At 33.9% G+C, this 19,153-nt stretch overlaps 1 protein-coding gene across 2 annotated transcripts in view; it reads right to left on the reverse strand.

The window, feature by feature from the left end:
• Positions 1-1,559: 1,559 nt before the first annotated feature.
• The window catches only part of LOC102583758 (tubulin-folding cofactor E), a 28,905-nt gene continuing 11,311 nt past the window's right edge, over positions 1,560-19,153 (reverse strand). For both annotated transcript variants that reach the window (XM_015311391.1, XM_006353533.2), the window contains 13 exons: positions 16,754-16,800; positions 15,854-16,000; positions 15,704-15,778; positions 14,360-14,469; positions 14,134-14,276; positions 13,987-14,048; positions 12,795-12,902; positions 12,680-12,714; positions 9,830-9,895; positions 8,768-8,859; positions 8,596-8,672; positions 8,438-8,515; positions 1,560-1,854 (listed from right to left, as the gene is read on the reverse strand). In XM_015311391.1, coding sequence (XP_015166877.1) covers positions 1,756-1,854; positions 8,438-8,515; positions 8,596-8,672; positions 8,768-8,859; positions 9,830-9,895; positions 12,680-12,714; positions 12,795-12,902; positions 13,987-14,048; positions 14,134-14,276; positions 14,360-14,469; positions 15,704-15,778; positions 15,854-16,000; positions 16,754-16,800 — 1,139 coding nt within the window. In that variant the 3' untranslated portion in view covers positions 1,560-1,755. The remainder of the gene's footprint in view (positions 1,855-8,437; positions 8,516-8,595; positions 8,673-8,767; positions 8,860-9,829; positions 9,896-12,679; positions 12,715-12,794; positions 12,903-13,986; positions 14,049-14,133; positions 14,277-14,359; positions 14,470-15,703; positions 15,779-15,853; positions 16,001-16,753; positions 16,801-19,153) is intronic.

Below are 19,153 nucleotides of genomic sequence, written 5' to 3' on the forward strand. Positions count from 1 at the left end.
TCCGAAAACGTTCTGATAAATCGCATTTCGATTTCGGGTACATCCCTCAACTTTTCTATACATCATATTTCAATTTCGGATATATCACTCAACGTCCCGATACATAACATAAAGTGATGTATCCGATCGATACATCACATAAAAAGTGATGTATCCGAGAATAGGAGCAGGAATTTTTGTAGTATTTTCAAATTAAAGAAAATTTTAGAGAAAATGATAAAAACAAATTGTGTATTAGGTAATTTCTTTTATATATATACCCATGTCGTTCCTTAGTTAGTGTTGCAAACACTCATATTTAAGAGATAAGGGAAATATTTGGACTACAACAAGACGTCGGTTGTATCTTATAGAACCACCTTCATGCACAATATTATCATCCCATTATAAATTTACTCACTTTAGTATCATCCATTTTGTTTTGAATGAACAAAATTAAAATACAACAATCTAAATATTTATTTTTTTAGCCGATGTCAATTGCCTGTTCTGGCACAATCACATTGCCCAAGACAACATACTTAAAGCTGAAGGATAACACTCGCATTACCCCTTAATCATGCACAATCACATATCTTGCCAATGATCAAGAAATTCGTTTTGAGTATCGTCTTGTTATTCCAAATTCTGAGAATTAGTGATGGTATATTGTAGTGTCACAAAAGCATCATCTGCATGTATTAGCTAAAAGACCAACCAAACATCCTGCAATTGGTACAATTACCTTTGAGAGAGATGAAAAGGAAAGAAGGGAGAGAGTTTGCTCATGAAACATTTCTGGAGCACAAATTTAGAATAAGAGTCAAAAAAGACATTCTCAAATTTCAAAGTGATTTCAAGAATGCATATTGAGTGACGAAGATGCACTCAAACTTGCAAGATTTCTTAGTACATTAAGAGGTCATTTGATACAAAGATAAATAACGCAGGAATTAGTAATGCATGATTTGTTTTTTAATCAAGTATTTGGTTCATTGCTTCACATCTCATCTTGTGTTTGAATTAAAACTCTATAAAAAAACTTCTTTCCAATTATTCCCTTGAATTATTATATAATTAGATCAAGATAGATAATTGCAGAACAATATTATTTTATTTATGGCCTTCTAACTATCTAAGAGGAACACTTTTATTGCCATGTTTTTTCACTTGAATTATTTGAGGGTAAATAATTGTCATCTTCATAAATTGATCACTTACAAAACATCCATTTTAATTTTAAAAAGATAGACCATCTACTTTTAAAATCGAAGACAGTAAACAATAGTAAATCAAACTAATCATCTACATTTACACATTAAAATTGCAAGTTGTAATTATAAAATGTATGTAATTTTATAAATTGTTCAAAATACAAATAATTAGAAAACCATATATATATTTAGCAAATGGTTTTCTAAATATATTTGTATTGGATTTATTTAGCAACAAACAACTCTCTCTATTTAAATAAATTTACTAGTACAAATATAAAACATAAAATCAAGAAAATAAACAAAATAAACAAAATGATTAAAATAATTTGAGGGATATTTTTAATTTTACATAAATTAATCTCATTGTATTGAATCCTATGTATTACTTATACCACCAAATAAAAAGTATAAGTTATACATGCTATAATACCATGTAGAGTATATAACTAATCCATGAATTAATTATACATAGACCAAAAATTTCTACCAAAGATAATACTAAATAATACCATACATAATTTATAAATTATTCCTTCTATTACTCTGTGCCAAACGACCTCTAACACTCTTCTTCCACAAGAATTGTTGATCCATTGCCAACTCCAAAATCAATTAAGGATGCCATATCATCATCAAGCAGTGTTGGTAATGGGGAACCCTGAAAAGTCCAAAATAACTTCTCAACATAAATTCACAAATTTTAACACGTCCAGTCATCAAAATATAGAGAACAATTGGCTGTGGAAATTCAAAGAAACAACAATAGTACAATTATCCTTCTTTATTCAATAGAAGTGGTCCAGGATACCTTGTGCACACTTCAACTATTCCTTTGGGTACCTCCTATCTGACAAAAACTAGCGAAGGGAAAAACATTGCATCAGCATTTCCCATATCTAGTGTGATTTGAACCTTGGTCTTTTATGATTTTTGTGCACGTTGATGTACCACAGATTTACGGTACTTATAATACTTTATACTTGAGATTTTATGAGTTTTTTAAGCATTTGTTAGTAGATTTGATCGTGTTTTATTTTTGAATTGCAGGAAAATAGATTTTGGCAGCTTAGAAATAAGACAGTATTGGCAGATGCATTCTGACCATCTACGAGCCTTACTACAAGTTGTGGTCCTTTCCACGAGCCATAAATGAATTAGTTGATGAGAATTCTGAGATATTAAACTTCAGTATGAGGAGTACGAGTCACTAGTACGAGTCGTACACTGTTGTATGAGTCTTAGATCAACAACCGTAGAAGGAAGTATTTGAAAAGGTGAACTCCCAGACTATGAGGACATATTACGAGTCGTGTAGGGATTCTCGTAGATGACATTCAGAGAATTGAAGGTAGAGGACTCTGACCACGACTGGCCAGGATGAATTGTACCTCGATCTACGGACTGTAACTCTAATCCGTAGAAGATGTCCCGAAGATTGACTATTCACCGCCTTCCACGAGTTGTACAACGAACTATGGTCCGTACATCACGAGTCGTAAAAGTTGTTAAATTGTACTTTTCCTAGATTTGTTTTGTTTAGGATTAAATGTCTAAAAATACTTTTCTCAGATTTGAAACTGCATAAGTCTAGACTGCTTAATGAAATGGCAATGCTAGACTCCATTCTAGAGACAAAGCCTCTATCAGAGGAGTCATCTAAGAAGGCTAATATTTTCTTGGAGCTTGAAGAAGTTGTGAAAAATGAGGAGAGTGCATGGAGACAGAAAAGGGCCCTGTGGTTAAAGGATGGTGACAAAAACACTAAGTTTTTTCACCAAGTTGCTAATGCCCAAAAGAGATACAATCACATCGACCAACTTGAAGTGCAAGGGGAATCTACAACTAAGCCCACAAGAATCGGAGGAGATAATTAATTTCTACAGAAAGCTATACAATGAGGAGGAAGTTTGGAGACCACAGGAACTATCAACAACTACCCTACTATTACAGAAAGAGAGAAAGCAGCTCTACAAGAGAAGTTTGATGAGCAGGAAGTGTATACTTGTCTCAAGTTGTGTGCACCTGGACAGCCCCAGGCCCTGATCGTTACACAATGAGTTTTTACATTAAGTGTTAGAGGTTTTGAAGTATGACATAGAGGATGTCTTCCACAATTTCCATGCCTAGAAAATGTTTGAAAAAAACTTCAATACCACTTATATAGCCTTAATCCCAAAGAAAAAAGGGGCTAAGGAGCTGAAAGATCAATAAGCCTTGTTGGGAGCTTCTACAAAGTGATTTCAAAGGTACTAACAGAGAGATTGAAAAGAGTGGTGGACTCCTCAGACGATTCTCAACAGATGACTTCCATTAGAGGAAGACAAATAATGGATGCAGTATTGATAGCAAATGAGGCTGTAGATTCAAGAACCACACAAGGAAAGCTTGGGATACTTTGTAAGCTGGACATTGAGAATGCTTATGATCCTGTCAATTGGGGGTTTATACTTTCAGTCTTAAGGAAAACAGGTTTTGGTAAAAAATGGATCAACTAGGTAAAGTTTTGCATATCTACTATGAAGTTCTCCATTCTCATTAATACCCTGCCGGAAGGTTTCTTTGATGCTCACAGGGGTATTAGACAAGGAGATCCCATGTCCCCATTCCTTTTCATTCTAGCCACGGAAGGACCCAATAGTATGATTAAGGTGGCAAACTCTAGTGGGTGGGTACTGTGACCCAATAGGCACAATAAATGGTTCTGATTTGGCTTTGGTCTCAGAGTTAAATGAATAGGCCCAAAAGAATTTTCTGGTTGGTCCATGTCTTGTGGCGAAGTGGAATTTGAAAAAATTGGATCAGGCCCGACAGATTCTTTTAAATTCAAATATTCAGCACTACTACAAGCCACCTACTCTAACACTGACACCACAAGTTGCGTGTCAGACCCCTCAAAATCTGTTGGGACCTATAACCTCTTTACCTTTTTCATGAAAAGTCTTCTTATACTTTCCACAACCCAAAAATACTCTTGTCAAGAATAAGACCTTTGAGGCCCCCATTCTCGACGTTCAAACCAGAAGAAAAAATGAAAAGACCCTTTTTATGAAGAATATCAACCAAATCACAAGATGAACACACATTTAACAGAATATTCCATTCTACAAAAATATACTATATCTTCACCATTAAAAGAACCTATAACCAGCTCAACCAAGCTACAACCACTTCATTCATTTTTTCGAGAAGATTCATCTTCTTCGATCAATAAAAATATTTCAATCCAAACAAAAGATAGTTACAAGATTGAAACTGCAAAGATGTACCCACAAGCGGATCTCGCTGCCACTTCTCAAAAAGAAAGGGAGAGAATTACTCCGAACAAAAAACATTTTGAATTAACAGTCTCACAGGTACTGTCAATTACTGCGTTTGATAAAAAATGTGGAAATTATGGAATTCAGGACTTACTAAAGTCATGCTACACCAATCAGAATTATGTGGAGATGAAAGATCCACTCAAGACTTGGAGGTACTATGAATTTATCTTAACAGATACCAATTCAGTAGAAATTGAGCATATATTTGAGGAAAATAATCCAGACAGTATACAATATTCAAAGTTCACGATTAAAAGAATTTTGAGCCCCTTTGAGTGGCTTGTAGATCATCTACATACCCCTATTCTCTTATCAAAAGTTCATCAACCTCAGACATATAATTTGTATGATTATAAAGCAGTTTGGTATAATTTTATTTTTGTTAGACCCAACACCCACACTTGGTTTATAAAATATTCAGAAGAAATGAAGAATGCAGTAATTCCCCGATGGTTTTACGAATGGTGGAATCAGTTCAGAGGAAATAAGCACGTATTATCAACTCAACATCAAGCACAGTTTGAAAAATTACAGGTGGAGTGGAATATATCTACCTTATCAGAAAATATTAAATCGTGTAAGTTTTTTATTGCCAAACGAATTTCTTATATTATTAGTTGGTCCTTCGACATTCATGAATTTGAGAGAATCAAGTATTTAAGCAAAACTATTAAAATTAAAGGATCGGCACCAGCAATCCGTAATGATAAGTTAGTATCAAGTTCATCACTTTGGAAGGATTTCAACAACTCCAAAGAAAAAATAAAAAGAAGGCTCGAACAAGCCTTATTAAACCTCAATACTGATACAGAATCAAAAATGTAATTATTAGATATTGTTGCTTCACATGATGAATCTAGCGACGGAGATATGTTAGATCTACAAGGAATAGCACAATCATACCGCCTTAATTAAAAGGAGGTGCCAGCACACTTCAATGATAAATTAATCAACAAAGGAGTTATCAAAAGGTGGACCCCACATACAAAAATCATGTCACTCAAGAGGGTGCAAACAATAATAAACAACAAGTTCCAAGGCCACTTTAAGATGAAAATTCAGCATAAAAAAGTGTCAGCATATGTTAACAATTAATATGTCAACAATTAGAGAAGTAGATGACCCCCGCAAGGACCAAAATTTCATGCCACAAAGTGACAAAGGTCCAAACAATAAGAAGATACATGTTTCAAGACTATTTTCAGCAAAATATATTTGAAATAAGGATATACATATTCAACAAAAATTACATGTACGTACTTCCAGCTACGTGGCATAAATTCTCAAGCCACGTACAGTTATCAGTTATGTGTAAAAGCTAGTAGCTACGTGAAAAAATAATAGAATGTATTAGTGTATGCACACATGTAAAATAGATAGCATAATAAGTTAGATTAGTCAGCACTTTTGAAGCCTATTTAAGGCTTTCAACTTGTATCAGTAGAGGGCATTCAAAATCCTACGACTTTAAAAACCTATCTACACTTGTCTCCCATTTCCCATCTTTTCCATTTCCTATCCATGTTCTCCTTCCTTTCCTTAAATCAATGAAAAGTTTATTGTAAGTATATTTTCTCTACTTATTTTAATTACATGTTTTAAATTTTAAAGTTTAAGTTTATTCACTGTTTTCTTGTACTTCTCTTTTAATTTCCAAGTACACATTATTCTTTTTACACGTAGCTACTAACTATTACACATAACAGATAACTATACGTGGCTTGAAAATTTATGCCACATAGCTGGAAGTACGTACATGTAGCTTTTTGTTGAATATGTACATCCTTATTGCAAATTTATTTTACTAAAAATAGTCTTGAAACATGTATCTTCTTATTGTTTGGACCTTTGTCACTTTGTGGCATGGAATTTTGGTCCTGGTTCACCTACTTGTCTAATTATTGACATATTAATTGTTAATATATGCTGGTACTTTCTTATGCTGAATTTTCATTATAAAGTGGCCTTGGAACATGTTGTTTATTATTGTTTGCACCACCCTTGACTTGAGTGATATGATTTTTGTATGTGGAGTCCATCTTTTGATAACTCTTTTGTTGAATAATTTATCACTGAAGTGTGATGGCACTTCCTTTTAATTAAGGAAATATGCTTGTGCTATTCCTTGTAGATCTAACATATTGTTAGACTCATCATATGAAGCAGCAGTATCTAATAATTTCATTTTTGATTCTACATCAGTATTGAGATTTAATAAGGCTTGTTCGAGCCTTCTTTTTAATTTTTCTTTGGAGTGGTTGGAATCCTTCCAAGGTGATGAACTTGATACTAACTTATCATTGCGGACTACTAAATTGTATTTTGTTATTTTGCTTTTGGTGTACTAAATTGTTCTCTCGTGATACATAATCAATCCTAGATGTGCTAGATACCATTTAGGTCTGATTTACTTTTGGCATACTCTGTATCTAATCTCACTCTTGTGAGTATGGTTTTTCATACTACTTAAGTACTAGCTTGAACACAAAATGTTACTTGATTCAAAAAAAAAACAACATTGCATTAAGGAATAATAGTAGAAATGATGTTAGTATGGTTTTTCATACTACCTAAACATTGCATTAGGTAGTATGGTTTTTCATACTACCCAAATATGTTTGACTTATTCTGAGTATGTTTTAGGTTTTTAAAGAAATGATGTGACATTTACCTAATAAAATAATTCACTTTATTTGTTTGTTTAAATTAAGGAATAATAGTAGAAAAATGAAGAGTATATACTTATGTATAGTTAAAAACCAAATAATCGAACCAAACTAAACCCAAACCGATAACATAACTGATAAATTTTTTATTATATTTAGTTTGATTTGGTTTTAATAATTAAAAAACCAATTAAATTGGTTTGATTTTGGCTTTAATATAAACCGACCCAACCCGAACAGTGAACCCCCCTAGGTATGGCAACTGTTTGTTATATTAATGTGCTAAAAACGTTTTTTTAAGATGAATTTTTGTGCTAAAAATATGTAATGTACTTTTTAAAATATTCCCTCCGTCCACTTTTAATTGTCATATTACACTTTTTGAAAGTCAATTTGACTAATTTTCAAAGTTAAATTAGATTACACACTAATTCGGTATTTTAAACAAACAAAAAAATTAGATATTCAAAAAATATACGAAAAGTACTATAAATTGCAATTTTTTGCATATTAATATGATGAAAAATACATCATAAAATGTTTGTCAAATTTCTTATCATTTGCTAAGAAAAGAAACGGTGATAATTAAAAGTGGACGGATGGAGTATTCTATAGCTATGTAAAGTACTCAAAAATCTATTAAGAGGCAGTAAAGCAAAGCCTCCCTAAACTGTCATGTTTTCATAAGTTTCATACGTAAACCTAGGCATAGTTTATGTTACACCCCCCCCCCCCACCACCCCCATTGAATAATAACTTTCAGGTGTTAAACCCCACCTAAACTATCATATTTTTATCAGTTCTATACTTCTCTGATAACCATACCTAGTTCTCATCTCCCGTTTAACTTTTAATTCATATTTACTTTTAGCTTTTGTGTTTCTTTATTTACTTATTTAGTTAGAAATTTATGTTATAATTAAACCCATTAATAATCTAAACAAAACATGAAAGAAAAAAAATAACACATGTAGTGCCAATGGACATTTTTTAAAAGCTTTTTGGAGGGTGAACTCACTTGCATAACATATAATGAGCAAGGGGTTTAGCACTGCTCGTAACCTATAGTTTTAAATATGAAACTAAAATAAAAATGTGATAGTTTAGGGGGGTTTAGCACTTAAAAGTTATAGTTCAGGGGGTAACGTAAAGTAGGCATGGTTTATAAGTATGAAACTTGTAAAAATGTGATTGCTTAAGGCGGGTTTGATCCATTATATCATCTATTCATGAAATCTAAGTGACTGATACGTACCTCTTCTTGAAGAAACAACTTTGGTTTAACAGATTTTATCTTGAAGAAACTCTCACATAGGATTTTCAGCTTGCCAACCTGAATTGAACCAAGAGATGAGTAGAAACCTTACACCATAGAGGAATCAAATGCTTGGCTATTAAATGAAAAGATCATACTGTTGTTGTTGCCGGCAGCTTTTTAGTCAGTGGGACTTTTTCACCAATTGATGCTGCAACACACTTCAGGGTAATAGCTGCAGAGGTGAGCATAACCGGTAAGAGCATTTTCTTGAATCAGATTATAAAATCTAATCTAATTTTGGAGAAGTTTAGAGTTGACAGTCCATACAAATGAGGCTCGATGACATTTTTTGTGGACCTGTTGCTCCAGTTGCAGCCTTTTCATCCTCAATCCCATGAAATTTTTTCAGCTCTGCAAATCTGCACCAATTAACACTTACTTTAGAGCACTAGTAAGGGTCCTAGTTAATACTCTTAGGGGTCGTTTGGTGTGAAAAAATAACTTCAAATAGTCCTGGGATTAAATTATAGTGCCACTTAATTTGTTGTTTGATTGGCAAGTCCGGGATAAACTTATCCCGGAATTAATAATTAGTACCGGGATAAGTTATCCCTTCCCTTGGGTGGTATAGTAATCCCAGGATAACTTATCCCGAGATAAAATGACTAAATGACAAAAATATCCCTTTAAACACTTTTTATACATTACTTTTCACATTCATGAAGGATATTTTTGTAAACATATATGTTGGTTCTTAAGATTTATTATTTTGAATACAACAAACCAAACACTTAATAAAAAATAATCTTAGCATAACTTATCCCATAAAAACTAATCCCATCATAATTTATCCCATCAGAACTAATCCCATCATAACTTGAATTCAAACCAAACGACTCCTAGTTACTTTTTAGATAACCAGTTAATAGTCTTAATTACTAAAGAAACAAAAGGATACTAAAGTAAACGTAGTTATCATATGAGTATAAGTTCTATGCTTTGATGGAGTAAAAAATATTCACTAGCAAGTCACTTAAAAGGCAACAGTAGAGAGTAGACAAATTTTATATACAAATATTAAATTGGCATCTTAAAAGAAGGGAAACAATCTTCTATAAAAGGTCAAAATAACCTGGTCGTGTAAAAGTTCACTATTGATGCATATAACTTAGATATAAGCAAGTAAATCAGAACACAGAGGAATAGGTTGAAGTATTTATTTTTCTATGTAGGTACTACAATTTTTTCCAAAACATCCTACAAATAAGTTGTACCAATGACACGAGCTAACATTTTCCAGAGACCAAATATACGAAATGCTGGCTTCTTGATATACTAGCCATATCAAAATATTTGAAGACAAGTTTACGTCGTAAATAAAATATATACCTGGGGTGAAGCTTCTTAATTTCCTCTGGGTTATCCTGGCATTTAGACATGACCAAACGGACATACCTGAAGAAGGATATCAAAGTCTATTATCTGAACAATGACTCCACTAAAATCTAGTAAAGTGCCTCAAGTTAGTGTATTTTCCCAAAGAATCAATCAGCAAGAACGTAACAAAACACCAGCCTCATCCCAAAAATGCTTGCAAACCAAAACAGAAAGCCTGCCTGACCCAAGAGAAATTACATAAAAGAGGTCTTCAGATTTGTTCAAGATGTCCATTATGTTGTCAAGAATGTGAAAGCAATGAGCATCTTTTCTTACATTGCAAGAGAACTAAAAATCTGTGGAACATTTCTTTTGTATTCTTGGCATAAATTGGACTATGCCTAGTTCTCCTATAGATTTCCTAAACTGATGGAAGAGTGCGGGGAGGAGAATCAATGTAGAAGATTGGTGGATGATCATTCCAGCTTGTGTATGGTGGATTACTTTGAAGTAAAGAAACTCGAGAAAATTTTAAGACACCAGCAACTCCATCCAAAAAATCGGGATGAATTGTCTGCCTTTTCCTTTTTTTGGTGTAAACAGAACATGTAGGGGGAGTTGGGGATTTGTTAGATTTAATGAACAATGTGTAAGATTTTGTGTAGAACATGATCCCTCTATACTTTTGTTTGTAAGTTCACAGCTCAGTAGCTTTTTGGTTCTGAGCTTTACTATGAATACAAATACTTACCTTTCTCAAAAAAAAAAAAAAAAAAAAAAAAAAAAAAAGGAAACAAAATATCAAAACAAGTTAAGAATATCACAATAACCAACAAATAATGCCTCATATTTGCAAAGTTCAAACAAAACACATAAATAACTTGCATTAAGTGAGGCAAAGGCTTTAGCTTTTAGTTCATCCCATAGTAAGATGTATAACAGCTATACTTCTCAAAGAACAGCTGATGCAGGATTAAGAAAAAGAAGAATAACTGTAACAGTTTTTGGAGGTGGCCAGCATAGCCTTTAAAGCTGAGGAATACAAAAAGTTACCAGTTTCAAAAAAAGAAAAAAAAGAAAAAAAAGAGAAAGAAGAATAACAACTTCCCTTTAGTTTTTTGGCTTCTGTTTAGAAGTTCCCAGAATTTCGATATGTATCTCTAATAAAATTTGAAGTTAAAACTTTAATAGATGGACTGACACTTTTTCGGTACATGATGGGTACACAGTTAATATATTTCAAACATAAAGAGACTAAAATAGGTTTTATCCCCCCAGACTAGGGGTGGGCATTTGGTTTGGTTTGGTTTTATCAAACTTCGGTTCGATTTTTATTTTGAAAAAGTGTACACCCAATACCAAACCGAACTAATTCGGTTCGGTTCGGTTCGGTGTTTTTAAAATGGTTTTTCAGTGCGAATTAAAAATAAAATGAGGAAAAATCAAAGTATAATTAGACACTTAAAAAATCAAGTTTTGCTTGGTTGGTGTGCAGAAGGGCATGTTTGACTCATGAAGTGCTTCAGAAAAAAGGGAGAGAAATATGTTCAAGGTGCTTCATGTGTGATCAAGATGCAGAAGTTGATGGACATCTTTTCCTCCATTGCAAAGTAGCTACAAACCTATGGAACATATCTCTCTGTATACTTGGTGTGTATTGGGTAATGCGAAGGACTACAAAGGACATTATACAACTGGGAGGAGATAGGAAGAAGAGCTTCTGGTGAAGATTGGTGGGAGTTAATCCCAGCTTGCATATGGTGGACTCTATGGAAAGAAAGAAATGCAAGATGCTTTGAGGATAAGAGAAATAACATCCAGAAGATTAGAGTGAATTGCCTTAGTCTATTATATTTTTCGTTTAAGCAAAATATGGCGGGGGATATAAAACTTTTTGGTGATTTCATAGGAAATTTGTAATCTCCCATAGGGTAGTATTGGCATGCTCTGATGAGATTGTAAGTGACCTATGCTCATCATTTGTTTGATGATGAGCCTACTGTGAATACACGGTTACCTTTATCTCATAAAAAAGAAGTGATGATGTGTCTTACCATGGAATACTTATTGCGCTAAAAAGACCATATTTGTCTTTGTCAAGAACATTGTGCCTCCAACTACTTCTCGAGAAAACAAGGACGAAGATGGGTTCCCTTACATGACGTACATCGGCAAAAATATGTTTGGGTTCGTCTTGGGAATTAATATTTGAAGTTAACTATTGAATTGTAAATTTGTTGCTACTTTGATTTGTTCATGATTAATTTAATTGCCAGTTGACTTTTGTATATATACATATATTATTTTTTTAAAAACATTCAATAAAAGTTCGATTCTTCGGTGCACATAAGTTCTGAGACCCTTACATCGAACAATAAATCAAAGAACCGAACTTTTTAAAAAAAATACACAGCCGGTTTTCTAGTACTTTTGCCCACCCCTACCCCAGACCCCTCCCAAAAACAAAAAGAAATGAGGAACTAATAATATTGGTGACTAAATTTACAGGTGCCACCTATCCAATAGTAAGGAAGATTAGTTAAAACATGCTTCTCAACAATAAACCAGCTACATATTGGACTCACGATTATTCATTACCATAAGTTCCCTATCTCTAGTACAGTAGAGATGTAGGGATTTCTTTTCGCTGTTTTTACAGGTCTTCTACAAAGCATGCTTCATGAATTCTGTTTGGAGCAGCTTCTTTTGTTCCTTTGTTACTTTGCATCTTCTTGATGTTTTTATGATATCATTTAACTAATTTACCAAAAAAACATTTCTAGATGCATAGGTAAATGATAATGATCCAGATGTAATCACTCTGAATTTATTAGCACATTCTACATAAGAAAGAGAACATACCGAATTTCAGAGTCTTTCCTCTCTCGAGGACTAACCTGAAAGAGATAGAAGGAACGAAAGACTTGAGCAACTTCAAATGCTTGCAAAAATGAGTCAATAGAATATGAGGATTTACCTGGCTTCCATTTAAAATTTCAACTTTTGCAAGACGAGCAATCAAAACAAACCGGGGGACACCACCTTTTCTTGGATCTGCTATTGGATTCTCAGAAAGCCTTATATCCTGCCAAAATTTGACCAAATAACATGAATTTGAAACAAGATACCAAGGCTTGTAGAGAGTAGAACTTTCTAGGAGCTACACTTGTATAGATAGCAAGCAAGTAAATTGTGGATCACTGCAATTAGCAATCTTTGTTCTTTAATGATAAAAGAACTTCGACAACAGAAGAGAATAATAGGACTTCATTTTCTTCCTTACAGCGATAAGAGTTGCACATACACACACCCTTTTGACATGTCAGTTTAGCTCTTTCCATTGTGTTATACCAAATAGATCAATGCAAGGTTTTAAGCAGTTAGAAATTTTGAACATCTTTTGACAACTGTAGTATCTCTAGAGTAGCTTTCCTTGAGAAGAATAACTATGTCTAGAATAGTTGTTAGTCAACAGTGATATTCTTTTAAAATTTTGTTATTTATTTGTTCGACTATAGTAATGCCTGATAAATGCCCACTCAAGATTCAAACGCTTCAAGAAGAACCTTGAATGTTGGAGGGAGGTGAAACCAAAAGTAGCACAAACTACAATGTGAAAGACAGAACCATAGCTGAAATTAGTGACAACACGTACAGCTTAAACATGGCTATAGCTTTAAAAGCTAGCTTGCACTTAGCTCATTGAGACTTATTGATGGAAAAAACTTTTTATTGTATACAAGTAAAATGTCAGCTACTAATATAATAAAAAAACATCATGATCTATAGTTCTCATAAACGCATAAGAAATGCAAAGAGAACAGGTTATCCCTCGAGTAAAATGCAAAGTTCTAAATTACAAGAACCATTTGGATACAAAGTGAGATCCAATGGAAACAACCACATTATGCCGTAAATATCATACCAACAACGTGTTATGGAAGATAGTGAAGGATAAAGAAAAAGACACGCATGTAGTGCCTGCATAATTTCAAGATATGCATCTAATGTGTAACACTAAAATATTTAGATCACTTGATATGAAGCTCCACCACAAGAATTTAGGTACAAACACGGTTTATTACATTCGTTTTCCAGATAAGAGTTTATCTTATAGTAACAAATCATTATCCAAATAACTCATGACAAAATGCTTTAAAAAATCTTACCAACAAATTAGGAAAAAGATTAAGAGTATCAATAGAAGAAAAGTCTTCAATTTTGTTCCCTCCTGTAAATGCAACAAGTAACCTACCAGTTAAATCTCAATTAAATATCAGGAGTAATGCTAATTCTAGAAAGAGTTGCAGCATTACCCACAAGAAGGCAACGAAGATTCTGGAAAGGCCTAAAGCTTTCCCCAAGAAGTTCATGACTGTTGGGTGGTTCAGATAATGGATTATGATCAGGGTACCAGATATGACTGATACAATTGTTATTCAAAAAGAGCTGTTCCAATCTGAATGCAAGAAGGCAAACTAGAATCTCATTGACATGCAACATAACAGTAATGTGTTTGACGAGGACATTAATTTGCATTACCTTTTTAACTGTGACAGCTTCAAGATTTCATCCCAGGCAGCTATGAAGTTATTCTCCAAATTGAGAAGACGGAGAGAATCAAATCCATGAACAATATCTGAAGATAATGGCTGGAAAAGAAAAAAAAATCTTTAAGCAAATCAGTGAATAATTTAGATCATTTTTTCATAATTGTAGTGTGTGGACCAGCTTGCGCGTACCTCCCACCAACACAAGTAGGGGGTAACTCTATCTACCAAGGATTGGACAAATGAAACAAATTACTGAGTGTTTTTACCTCCGCTGGGATTTGAACAAGAGACCTCATGGTTCTCAATGCACTTCATTAACCATGAGGCCTCTATCTAATTTACATATATGCAGAGATTCATCCTTGTACTGCATATGGAAGCTCATTTAGTACTCTATTGGTTACAGACATGAGAGTAGTAGAATAGTAATTGTACTTGATGTCAGTTACTAGGAAATGAATATGATCATTGATGAGCACTTTACTCAGAGGATAGACTTAGTAGGAACTTTCAAACAGCATATATGCCTTTCATCTGAAAATTTAAAAGTTTTGCTCTGGTAATTCTGGAACCGGCATTTGTCTGGACATTATCTATTAAATTGATTTCGACCCAGTTAAATGTTCTCCCCACTAACGACTGAATGCAGTAGCAAACTTTATGCCCCAATTTTCATGTGGCAAACAAAATTAAGCAAGTACTTGTTATTACCGTGCAGAATCTCATTAAAACCTGAGTGGTCAATATGAGAGTCGAGATATATGGATTTTCCTGTTAAAAAATAAGAAATGGCAAAACAAAACTAAATTTGGCAATCTATCTGGAATATTTGGTTGTGTATCCCACAATCATCTTGCGACCATAGCTGAGAGCACCTCCCCAAAATCCTCATCATCCTATTATCTCGCAGATGATCCATTCCGTCGTAAGAAAATGATGATGATCCAGGAACAAAAGCAAATGTTGGAGTCACAATAAAGTTTCTGCTAGATAACAGATGAATCATCGTGCAAACTCATGGATTCAAATCACAACTTTATTTTCAATAGATCCTTTAGTTTTTGCAATAGCTCCTAGCACGCTTAAGCATATATCAGTGAAATTGGAAGGGTTTTTACTGGATAGTGAGTTAACACTTGTTTGTTTTGTTGTGTGACAAGTTTCCCTGTCTAAGAGAGAGATCACAAAGAGATACAAAAAAGATGAAAAGATAATGGCATAAGACAGCTATTTATCTTCAGTAAGGAAGAACTCATAAAACTTGTGGATATTAACAATTAACATCAGAAATTTGAGATTTAACTGCCAATAACTCTAATAAGGGAAAACACACCGTTATTCCTCTCAGCTTATTTCCCATCAAATGGAGCTCTTCAACAAGAGGGATAGAGTCTTTAAGCATTTCGACCTGCCAAATCAAATACCTCTAACTCAATCAACGATTAAGTTAAATGGAAGAAGACAGCAATAAGGCTGCTCTCACCTGTTTCCAGCCTATACCGGTGTGGTTCAAAACAACAACTTTGATGTGATTTAGCAGGGGCATCCCACTTATATCGTGAGACATGATGATGTATGATAAGTTCAGAGTTACAAGAGCTGGTAACTCTTTACAGATTGCAGCAATTTCCTGTGAAGATATGCTTGCTCAGCTAAACAGTATTTTTTTAATACAGAGAGAGATAGAGCAAAAGCACTGGTACCACAGTTCTGCATACAACAATGCACAAAAATGATGGAATACAAAGAATCCTGCAATTAATGATACGAGTTTTCTTTTGACTTTGATTCTCTACATCCTGCAGTACACCTAAACATTACAACCAAAAAGTTGGACTCATGCTTTCTTGAGACAAGGTCAAAGTTTAATTGGCCCTTTTAGAGTTGAAAATCCAATATATTATATCTAAGAAAGTAAACTCTGAGTAAAGTATTATGGAAAAGGAAATCAGCATGAACACAATCTTCCCCTCTCCTTCCCATTTGATATCTAAGTTTTAACCAGTTCACATGACAAGTTTTCAGTCTAATGTTCAAGACACTTACAATCCAACAGACCCTTGAAACTATTCAGCTTTAAGATGCAATTAACCATTTCAGATTTGAACCATGATCTGATGTTTTCCTAGTAGCTAGTTCACCTTCTTTACTACATACAAAAGAAGTTTTTCTTTGAAGAGAATATCATGTGGTCAAAATTAACCTCTAAATCTATACCCAAAATCAAACTATATCACCACAAAATTGAACATCACATCGCATAACCAGTCATCAACAGGTAGAGAGTGCATCAGAAAAGGATCTGGTTACAATCTGCAATATGCTGAAATTACGCAACCAAACAGAATAGGATCCAACTTCACTCAGAGAAGCAATGCATTACCCTCCAATCAGAAAGCAGGTTTCCAGTCAAATCAAGCTCCTTTAGTCCTGCAACAAAAGCATGTAAAGTTCAGGTAAAAATTTGCTTCCTGTTAGAAAAGCTCATGGGGCAGAAACATGAAACTGAACAACAAAAATGTAATCAAACATTAGTGGATAGAAAGCAACAACAGCAAAAAAGGCAACAAAAAAGCATGCACCTCAATCTCTAACTAGTTAAGGTCAGCTATGAATCCTCAACATCCATTTGCACATATTGCATTCCAACACTCAAAAACTTGTCTTTTAAGACAAATTAAGGGATCTCTACCACTAGAAATTCTCATCATTTTTTACTGATATAAATCTAAACACTCCTGACAACACATCACATAATTTTAAGTGAACCAGCATGCTAACCTTAATCCCGATTAGTTGGTGTCACATATATGGATCTTTTGTTTCATTGTCCTATGGTCTTCTTAAGACCCCGTGGAATTTAGAGATTGTAGGCCTTTTGACTCTTAGGATGACAATACTAGTATACATAATGTGAGAAATAGGAGAAAAATATTATTGAATTGTTGTCTCTACATTATTAGAGAGAGACCCTATTTATAGACACTACAATAGACACCTTTTCCAACTAGGACATTGCAATACAATTATTTTCAAAGTAGGACACTATATACTATTCCTATTACTATTACTATTCTTATTCCTATTCTAAGTAGGATTGTATATACCTATTACTATTCTAACATTCCCCCTCAAGCTAGTGCATACAAATCATATATATCTAGCTTGTTACAAATATAATTAATATGAGGACCGATGAGGAGCTTGGTGAGATATCTAGAAGTTGATCACTCGACTTCACAAAATTGACAGTCAATCTCAATGTGCTTAGTCTTCTCATGAAATACTGGATTTGATGCATAATGCCGATAAAACGCACAGTGATAAATTACAGTGTTGAACTTCCCAAACCAAGCTTGCACAAACTGTTTCAGACCATAGAGTGACTTACACAATCGACATACAAGGCTACTAAACTCCCCCGAGCAATAAAATTAGGTGGTTGCTCAATATTGACTTCTTCACAATGCAACGATCGCCGGAAAGTGCTCAAAATTTAGTATAAACTATAAAGTGTATGGATCATGTTGGAATCAATAGACGAGTCGATCTTAAACAAGAAAGTCACCGAAAAAATTGGCCAGAACATGCTCTTATGCCGAAGTGTTAGATTCGATTGCTAAAAGTGGTCACAATCTAACAAATAATATTATATGGGTAGGGTCGGAATGATGGCACGACCAAACTGAAAAATAGAAATTATATAAGAAAGGTCGGATTGATGGCACGATCCTATTGAAAAAGAGAAATAATATGGGTAGGGTAAGAATGATGGTAACAACCCTACTGAAAAGAGAAATTATATGGGTAGGATCAGAATGATGGCACAAACCTACGCAAATCAGATTTGAGGAGTCACGAAAAAGACGAATGGAACTATGCAAATCAAATCTGAAGAGTCACCGAAAAGGCACACGATGCTATGCAACTCAGATATGAGAAAGTAATTCGGAAAAATTCACGGTACTATGCAAATTAAATATGAAAAGTAGTCCGGAGAGATGCACAGTGCTACACAAATAAGATATGCAAAAAAAGGTAGTCATCGGAAGGATGACAGTGCTACACAAATTAAATATGAAAAAGTAGTCACCGAAAAGATAACATGGTGCTACACAAATTAGATATAAGAAAGTAGTCACCGGAATGATGGCACGGTGCTTCACAAATTAGTTATGAGAAAATAGGCACATGAAAGATGCACGTTGACCCAACTTTTGCTAACATAATCATTGGCCAGGCAACATATATGAGTAATAGCCACCCGCTGGCAGCAGAAGCTCTTTGATTTTCTACCAAAATCGTAGAGGCTCTGATACCATGTGAGAAATATAGGAGGAAAATATTATTGAATTGTTGTTTCTACATTATTATAGAGAGACCCTATTTAACCCTATTTATAGACACTACAATAGACATATTTTCCAACTAGGACACTGCAATACAATCCTTTTCAAAGTAGGACAGTATATACTATTCCTATTACTATTGCTATTCGTATGCCTATTCTAAGTAGGATTGTATATACCTATTACTATTCTAACAAATAACAAACGGGAAAAGTAGAAATCTTTTACAACTAAAGAGGACAAAACTAACTCAATAGACTACTTGATTGCTTTCAGTTCACTCGGTCATCATTCAACTTCACAAGTATTTAATATACAACAACATACCCAATGTAATCCCACAAGTGGGGTCTGGGTTCACAAATATTTAATATATTTGCAATTTTCCTCCGTTGTAGACTTTTAATAGTAAGTCGTAGATTTAACAGCTTCAA

Source organism: Solanum tuberosum, unplaced genomic scaffold (genome assembly GCF_000226075.1).
Source record: "Solanum tuberosum cultivar DM 1-3 516 R44 unplaced genomic scaffold, SolTub_3.0 scf00153, whole genome shotgun sequence".
Classification (NCBI taxonomy): domain Eukaryota; kingdom Viridiplantae; phylum Streptophyta; class Magnoliopsida; order Solanales; family Solanaceae; genus Solanum; species Solanum tuberosum.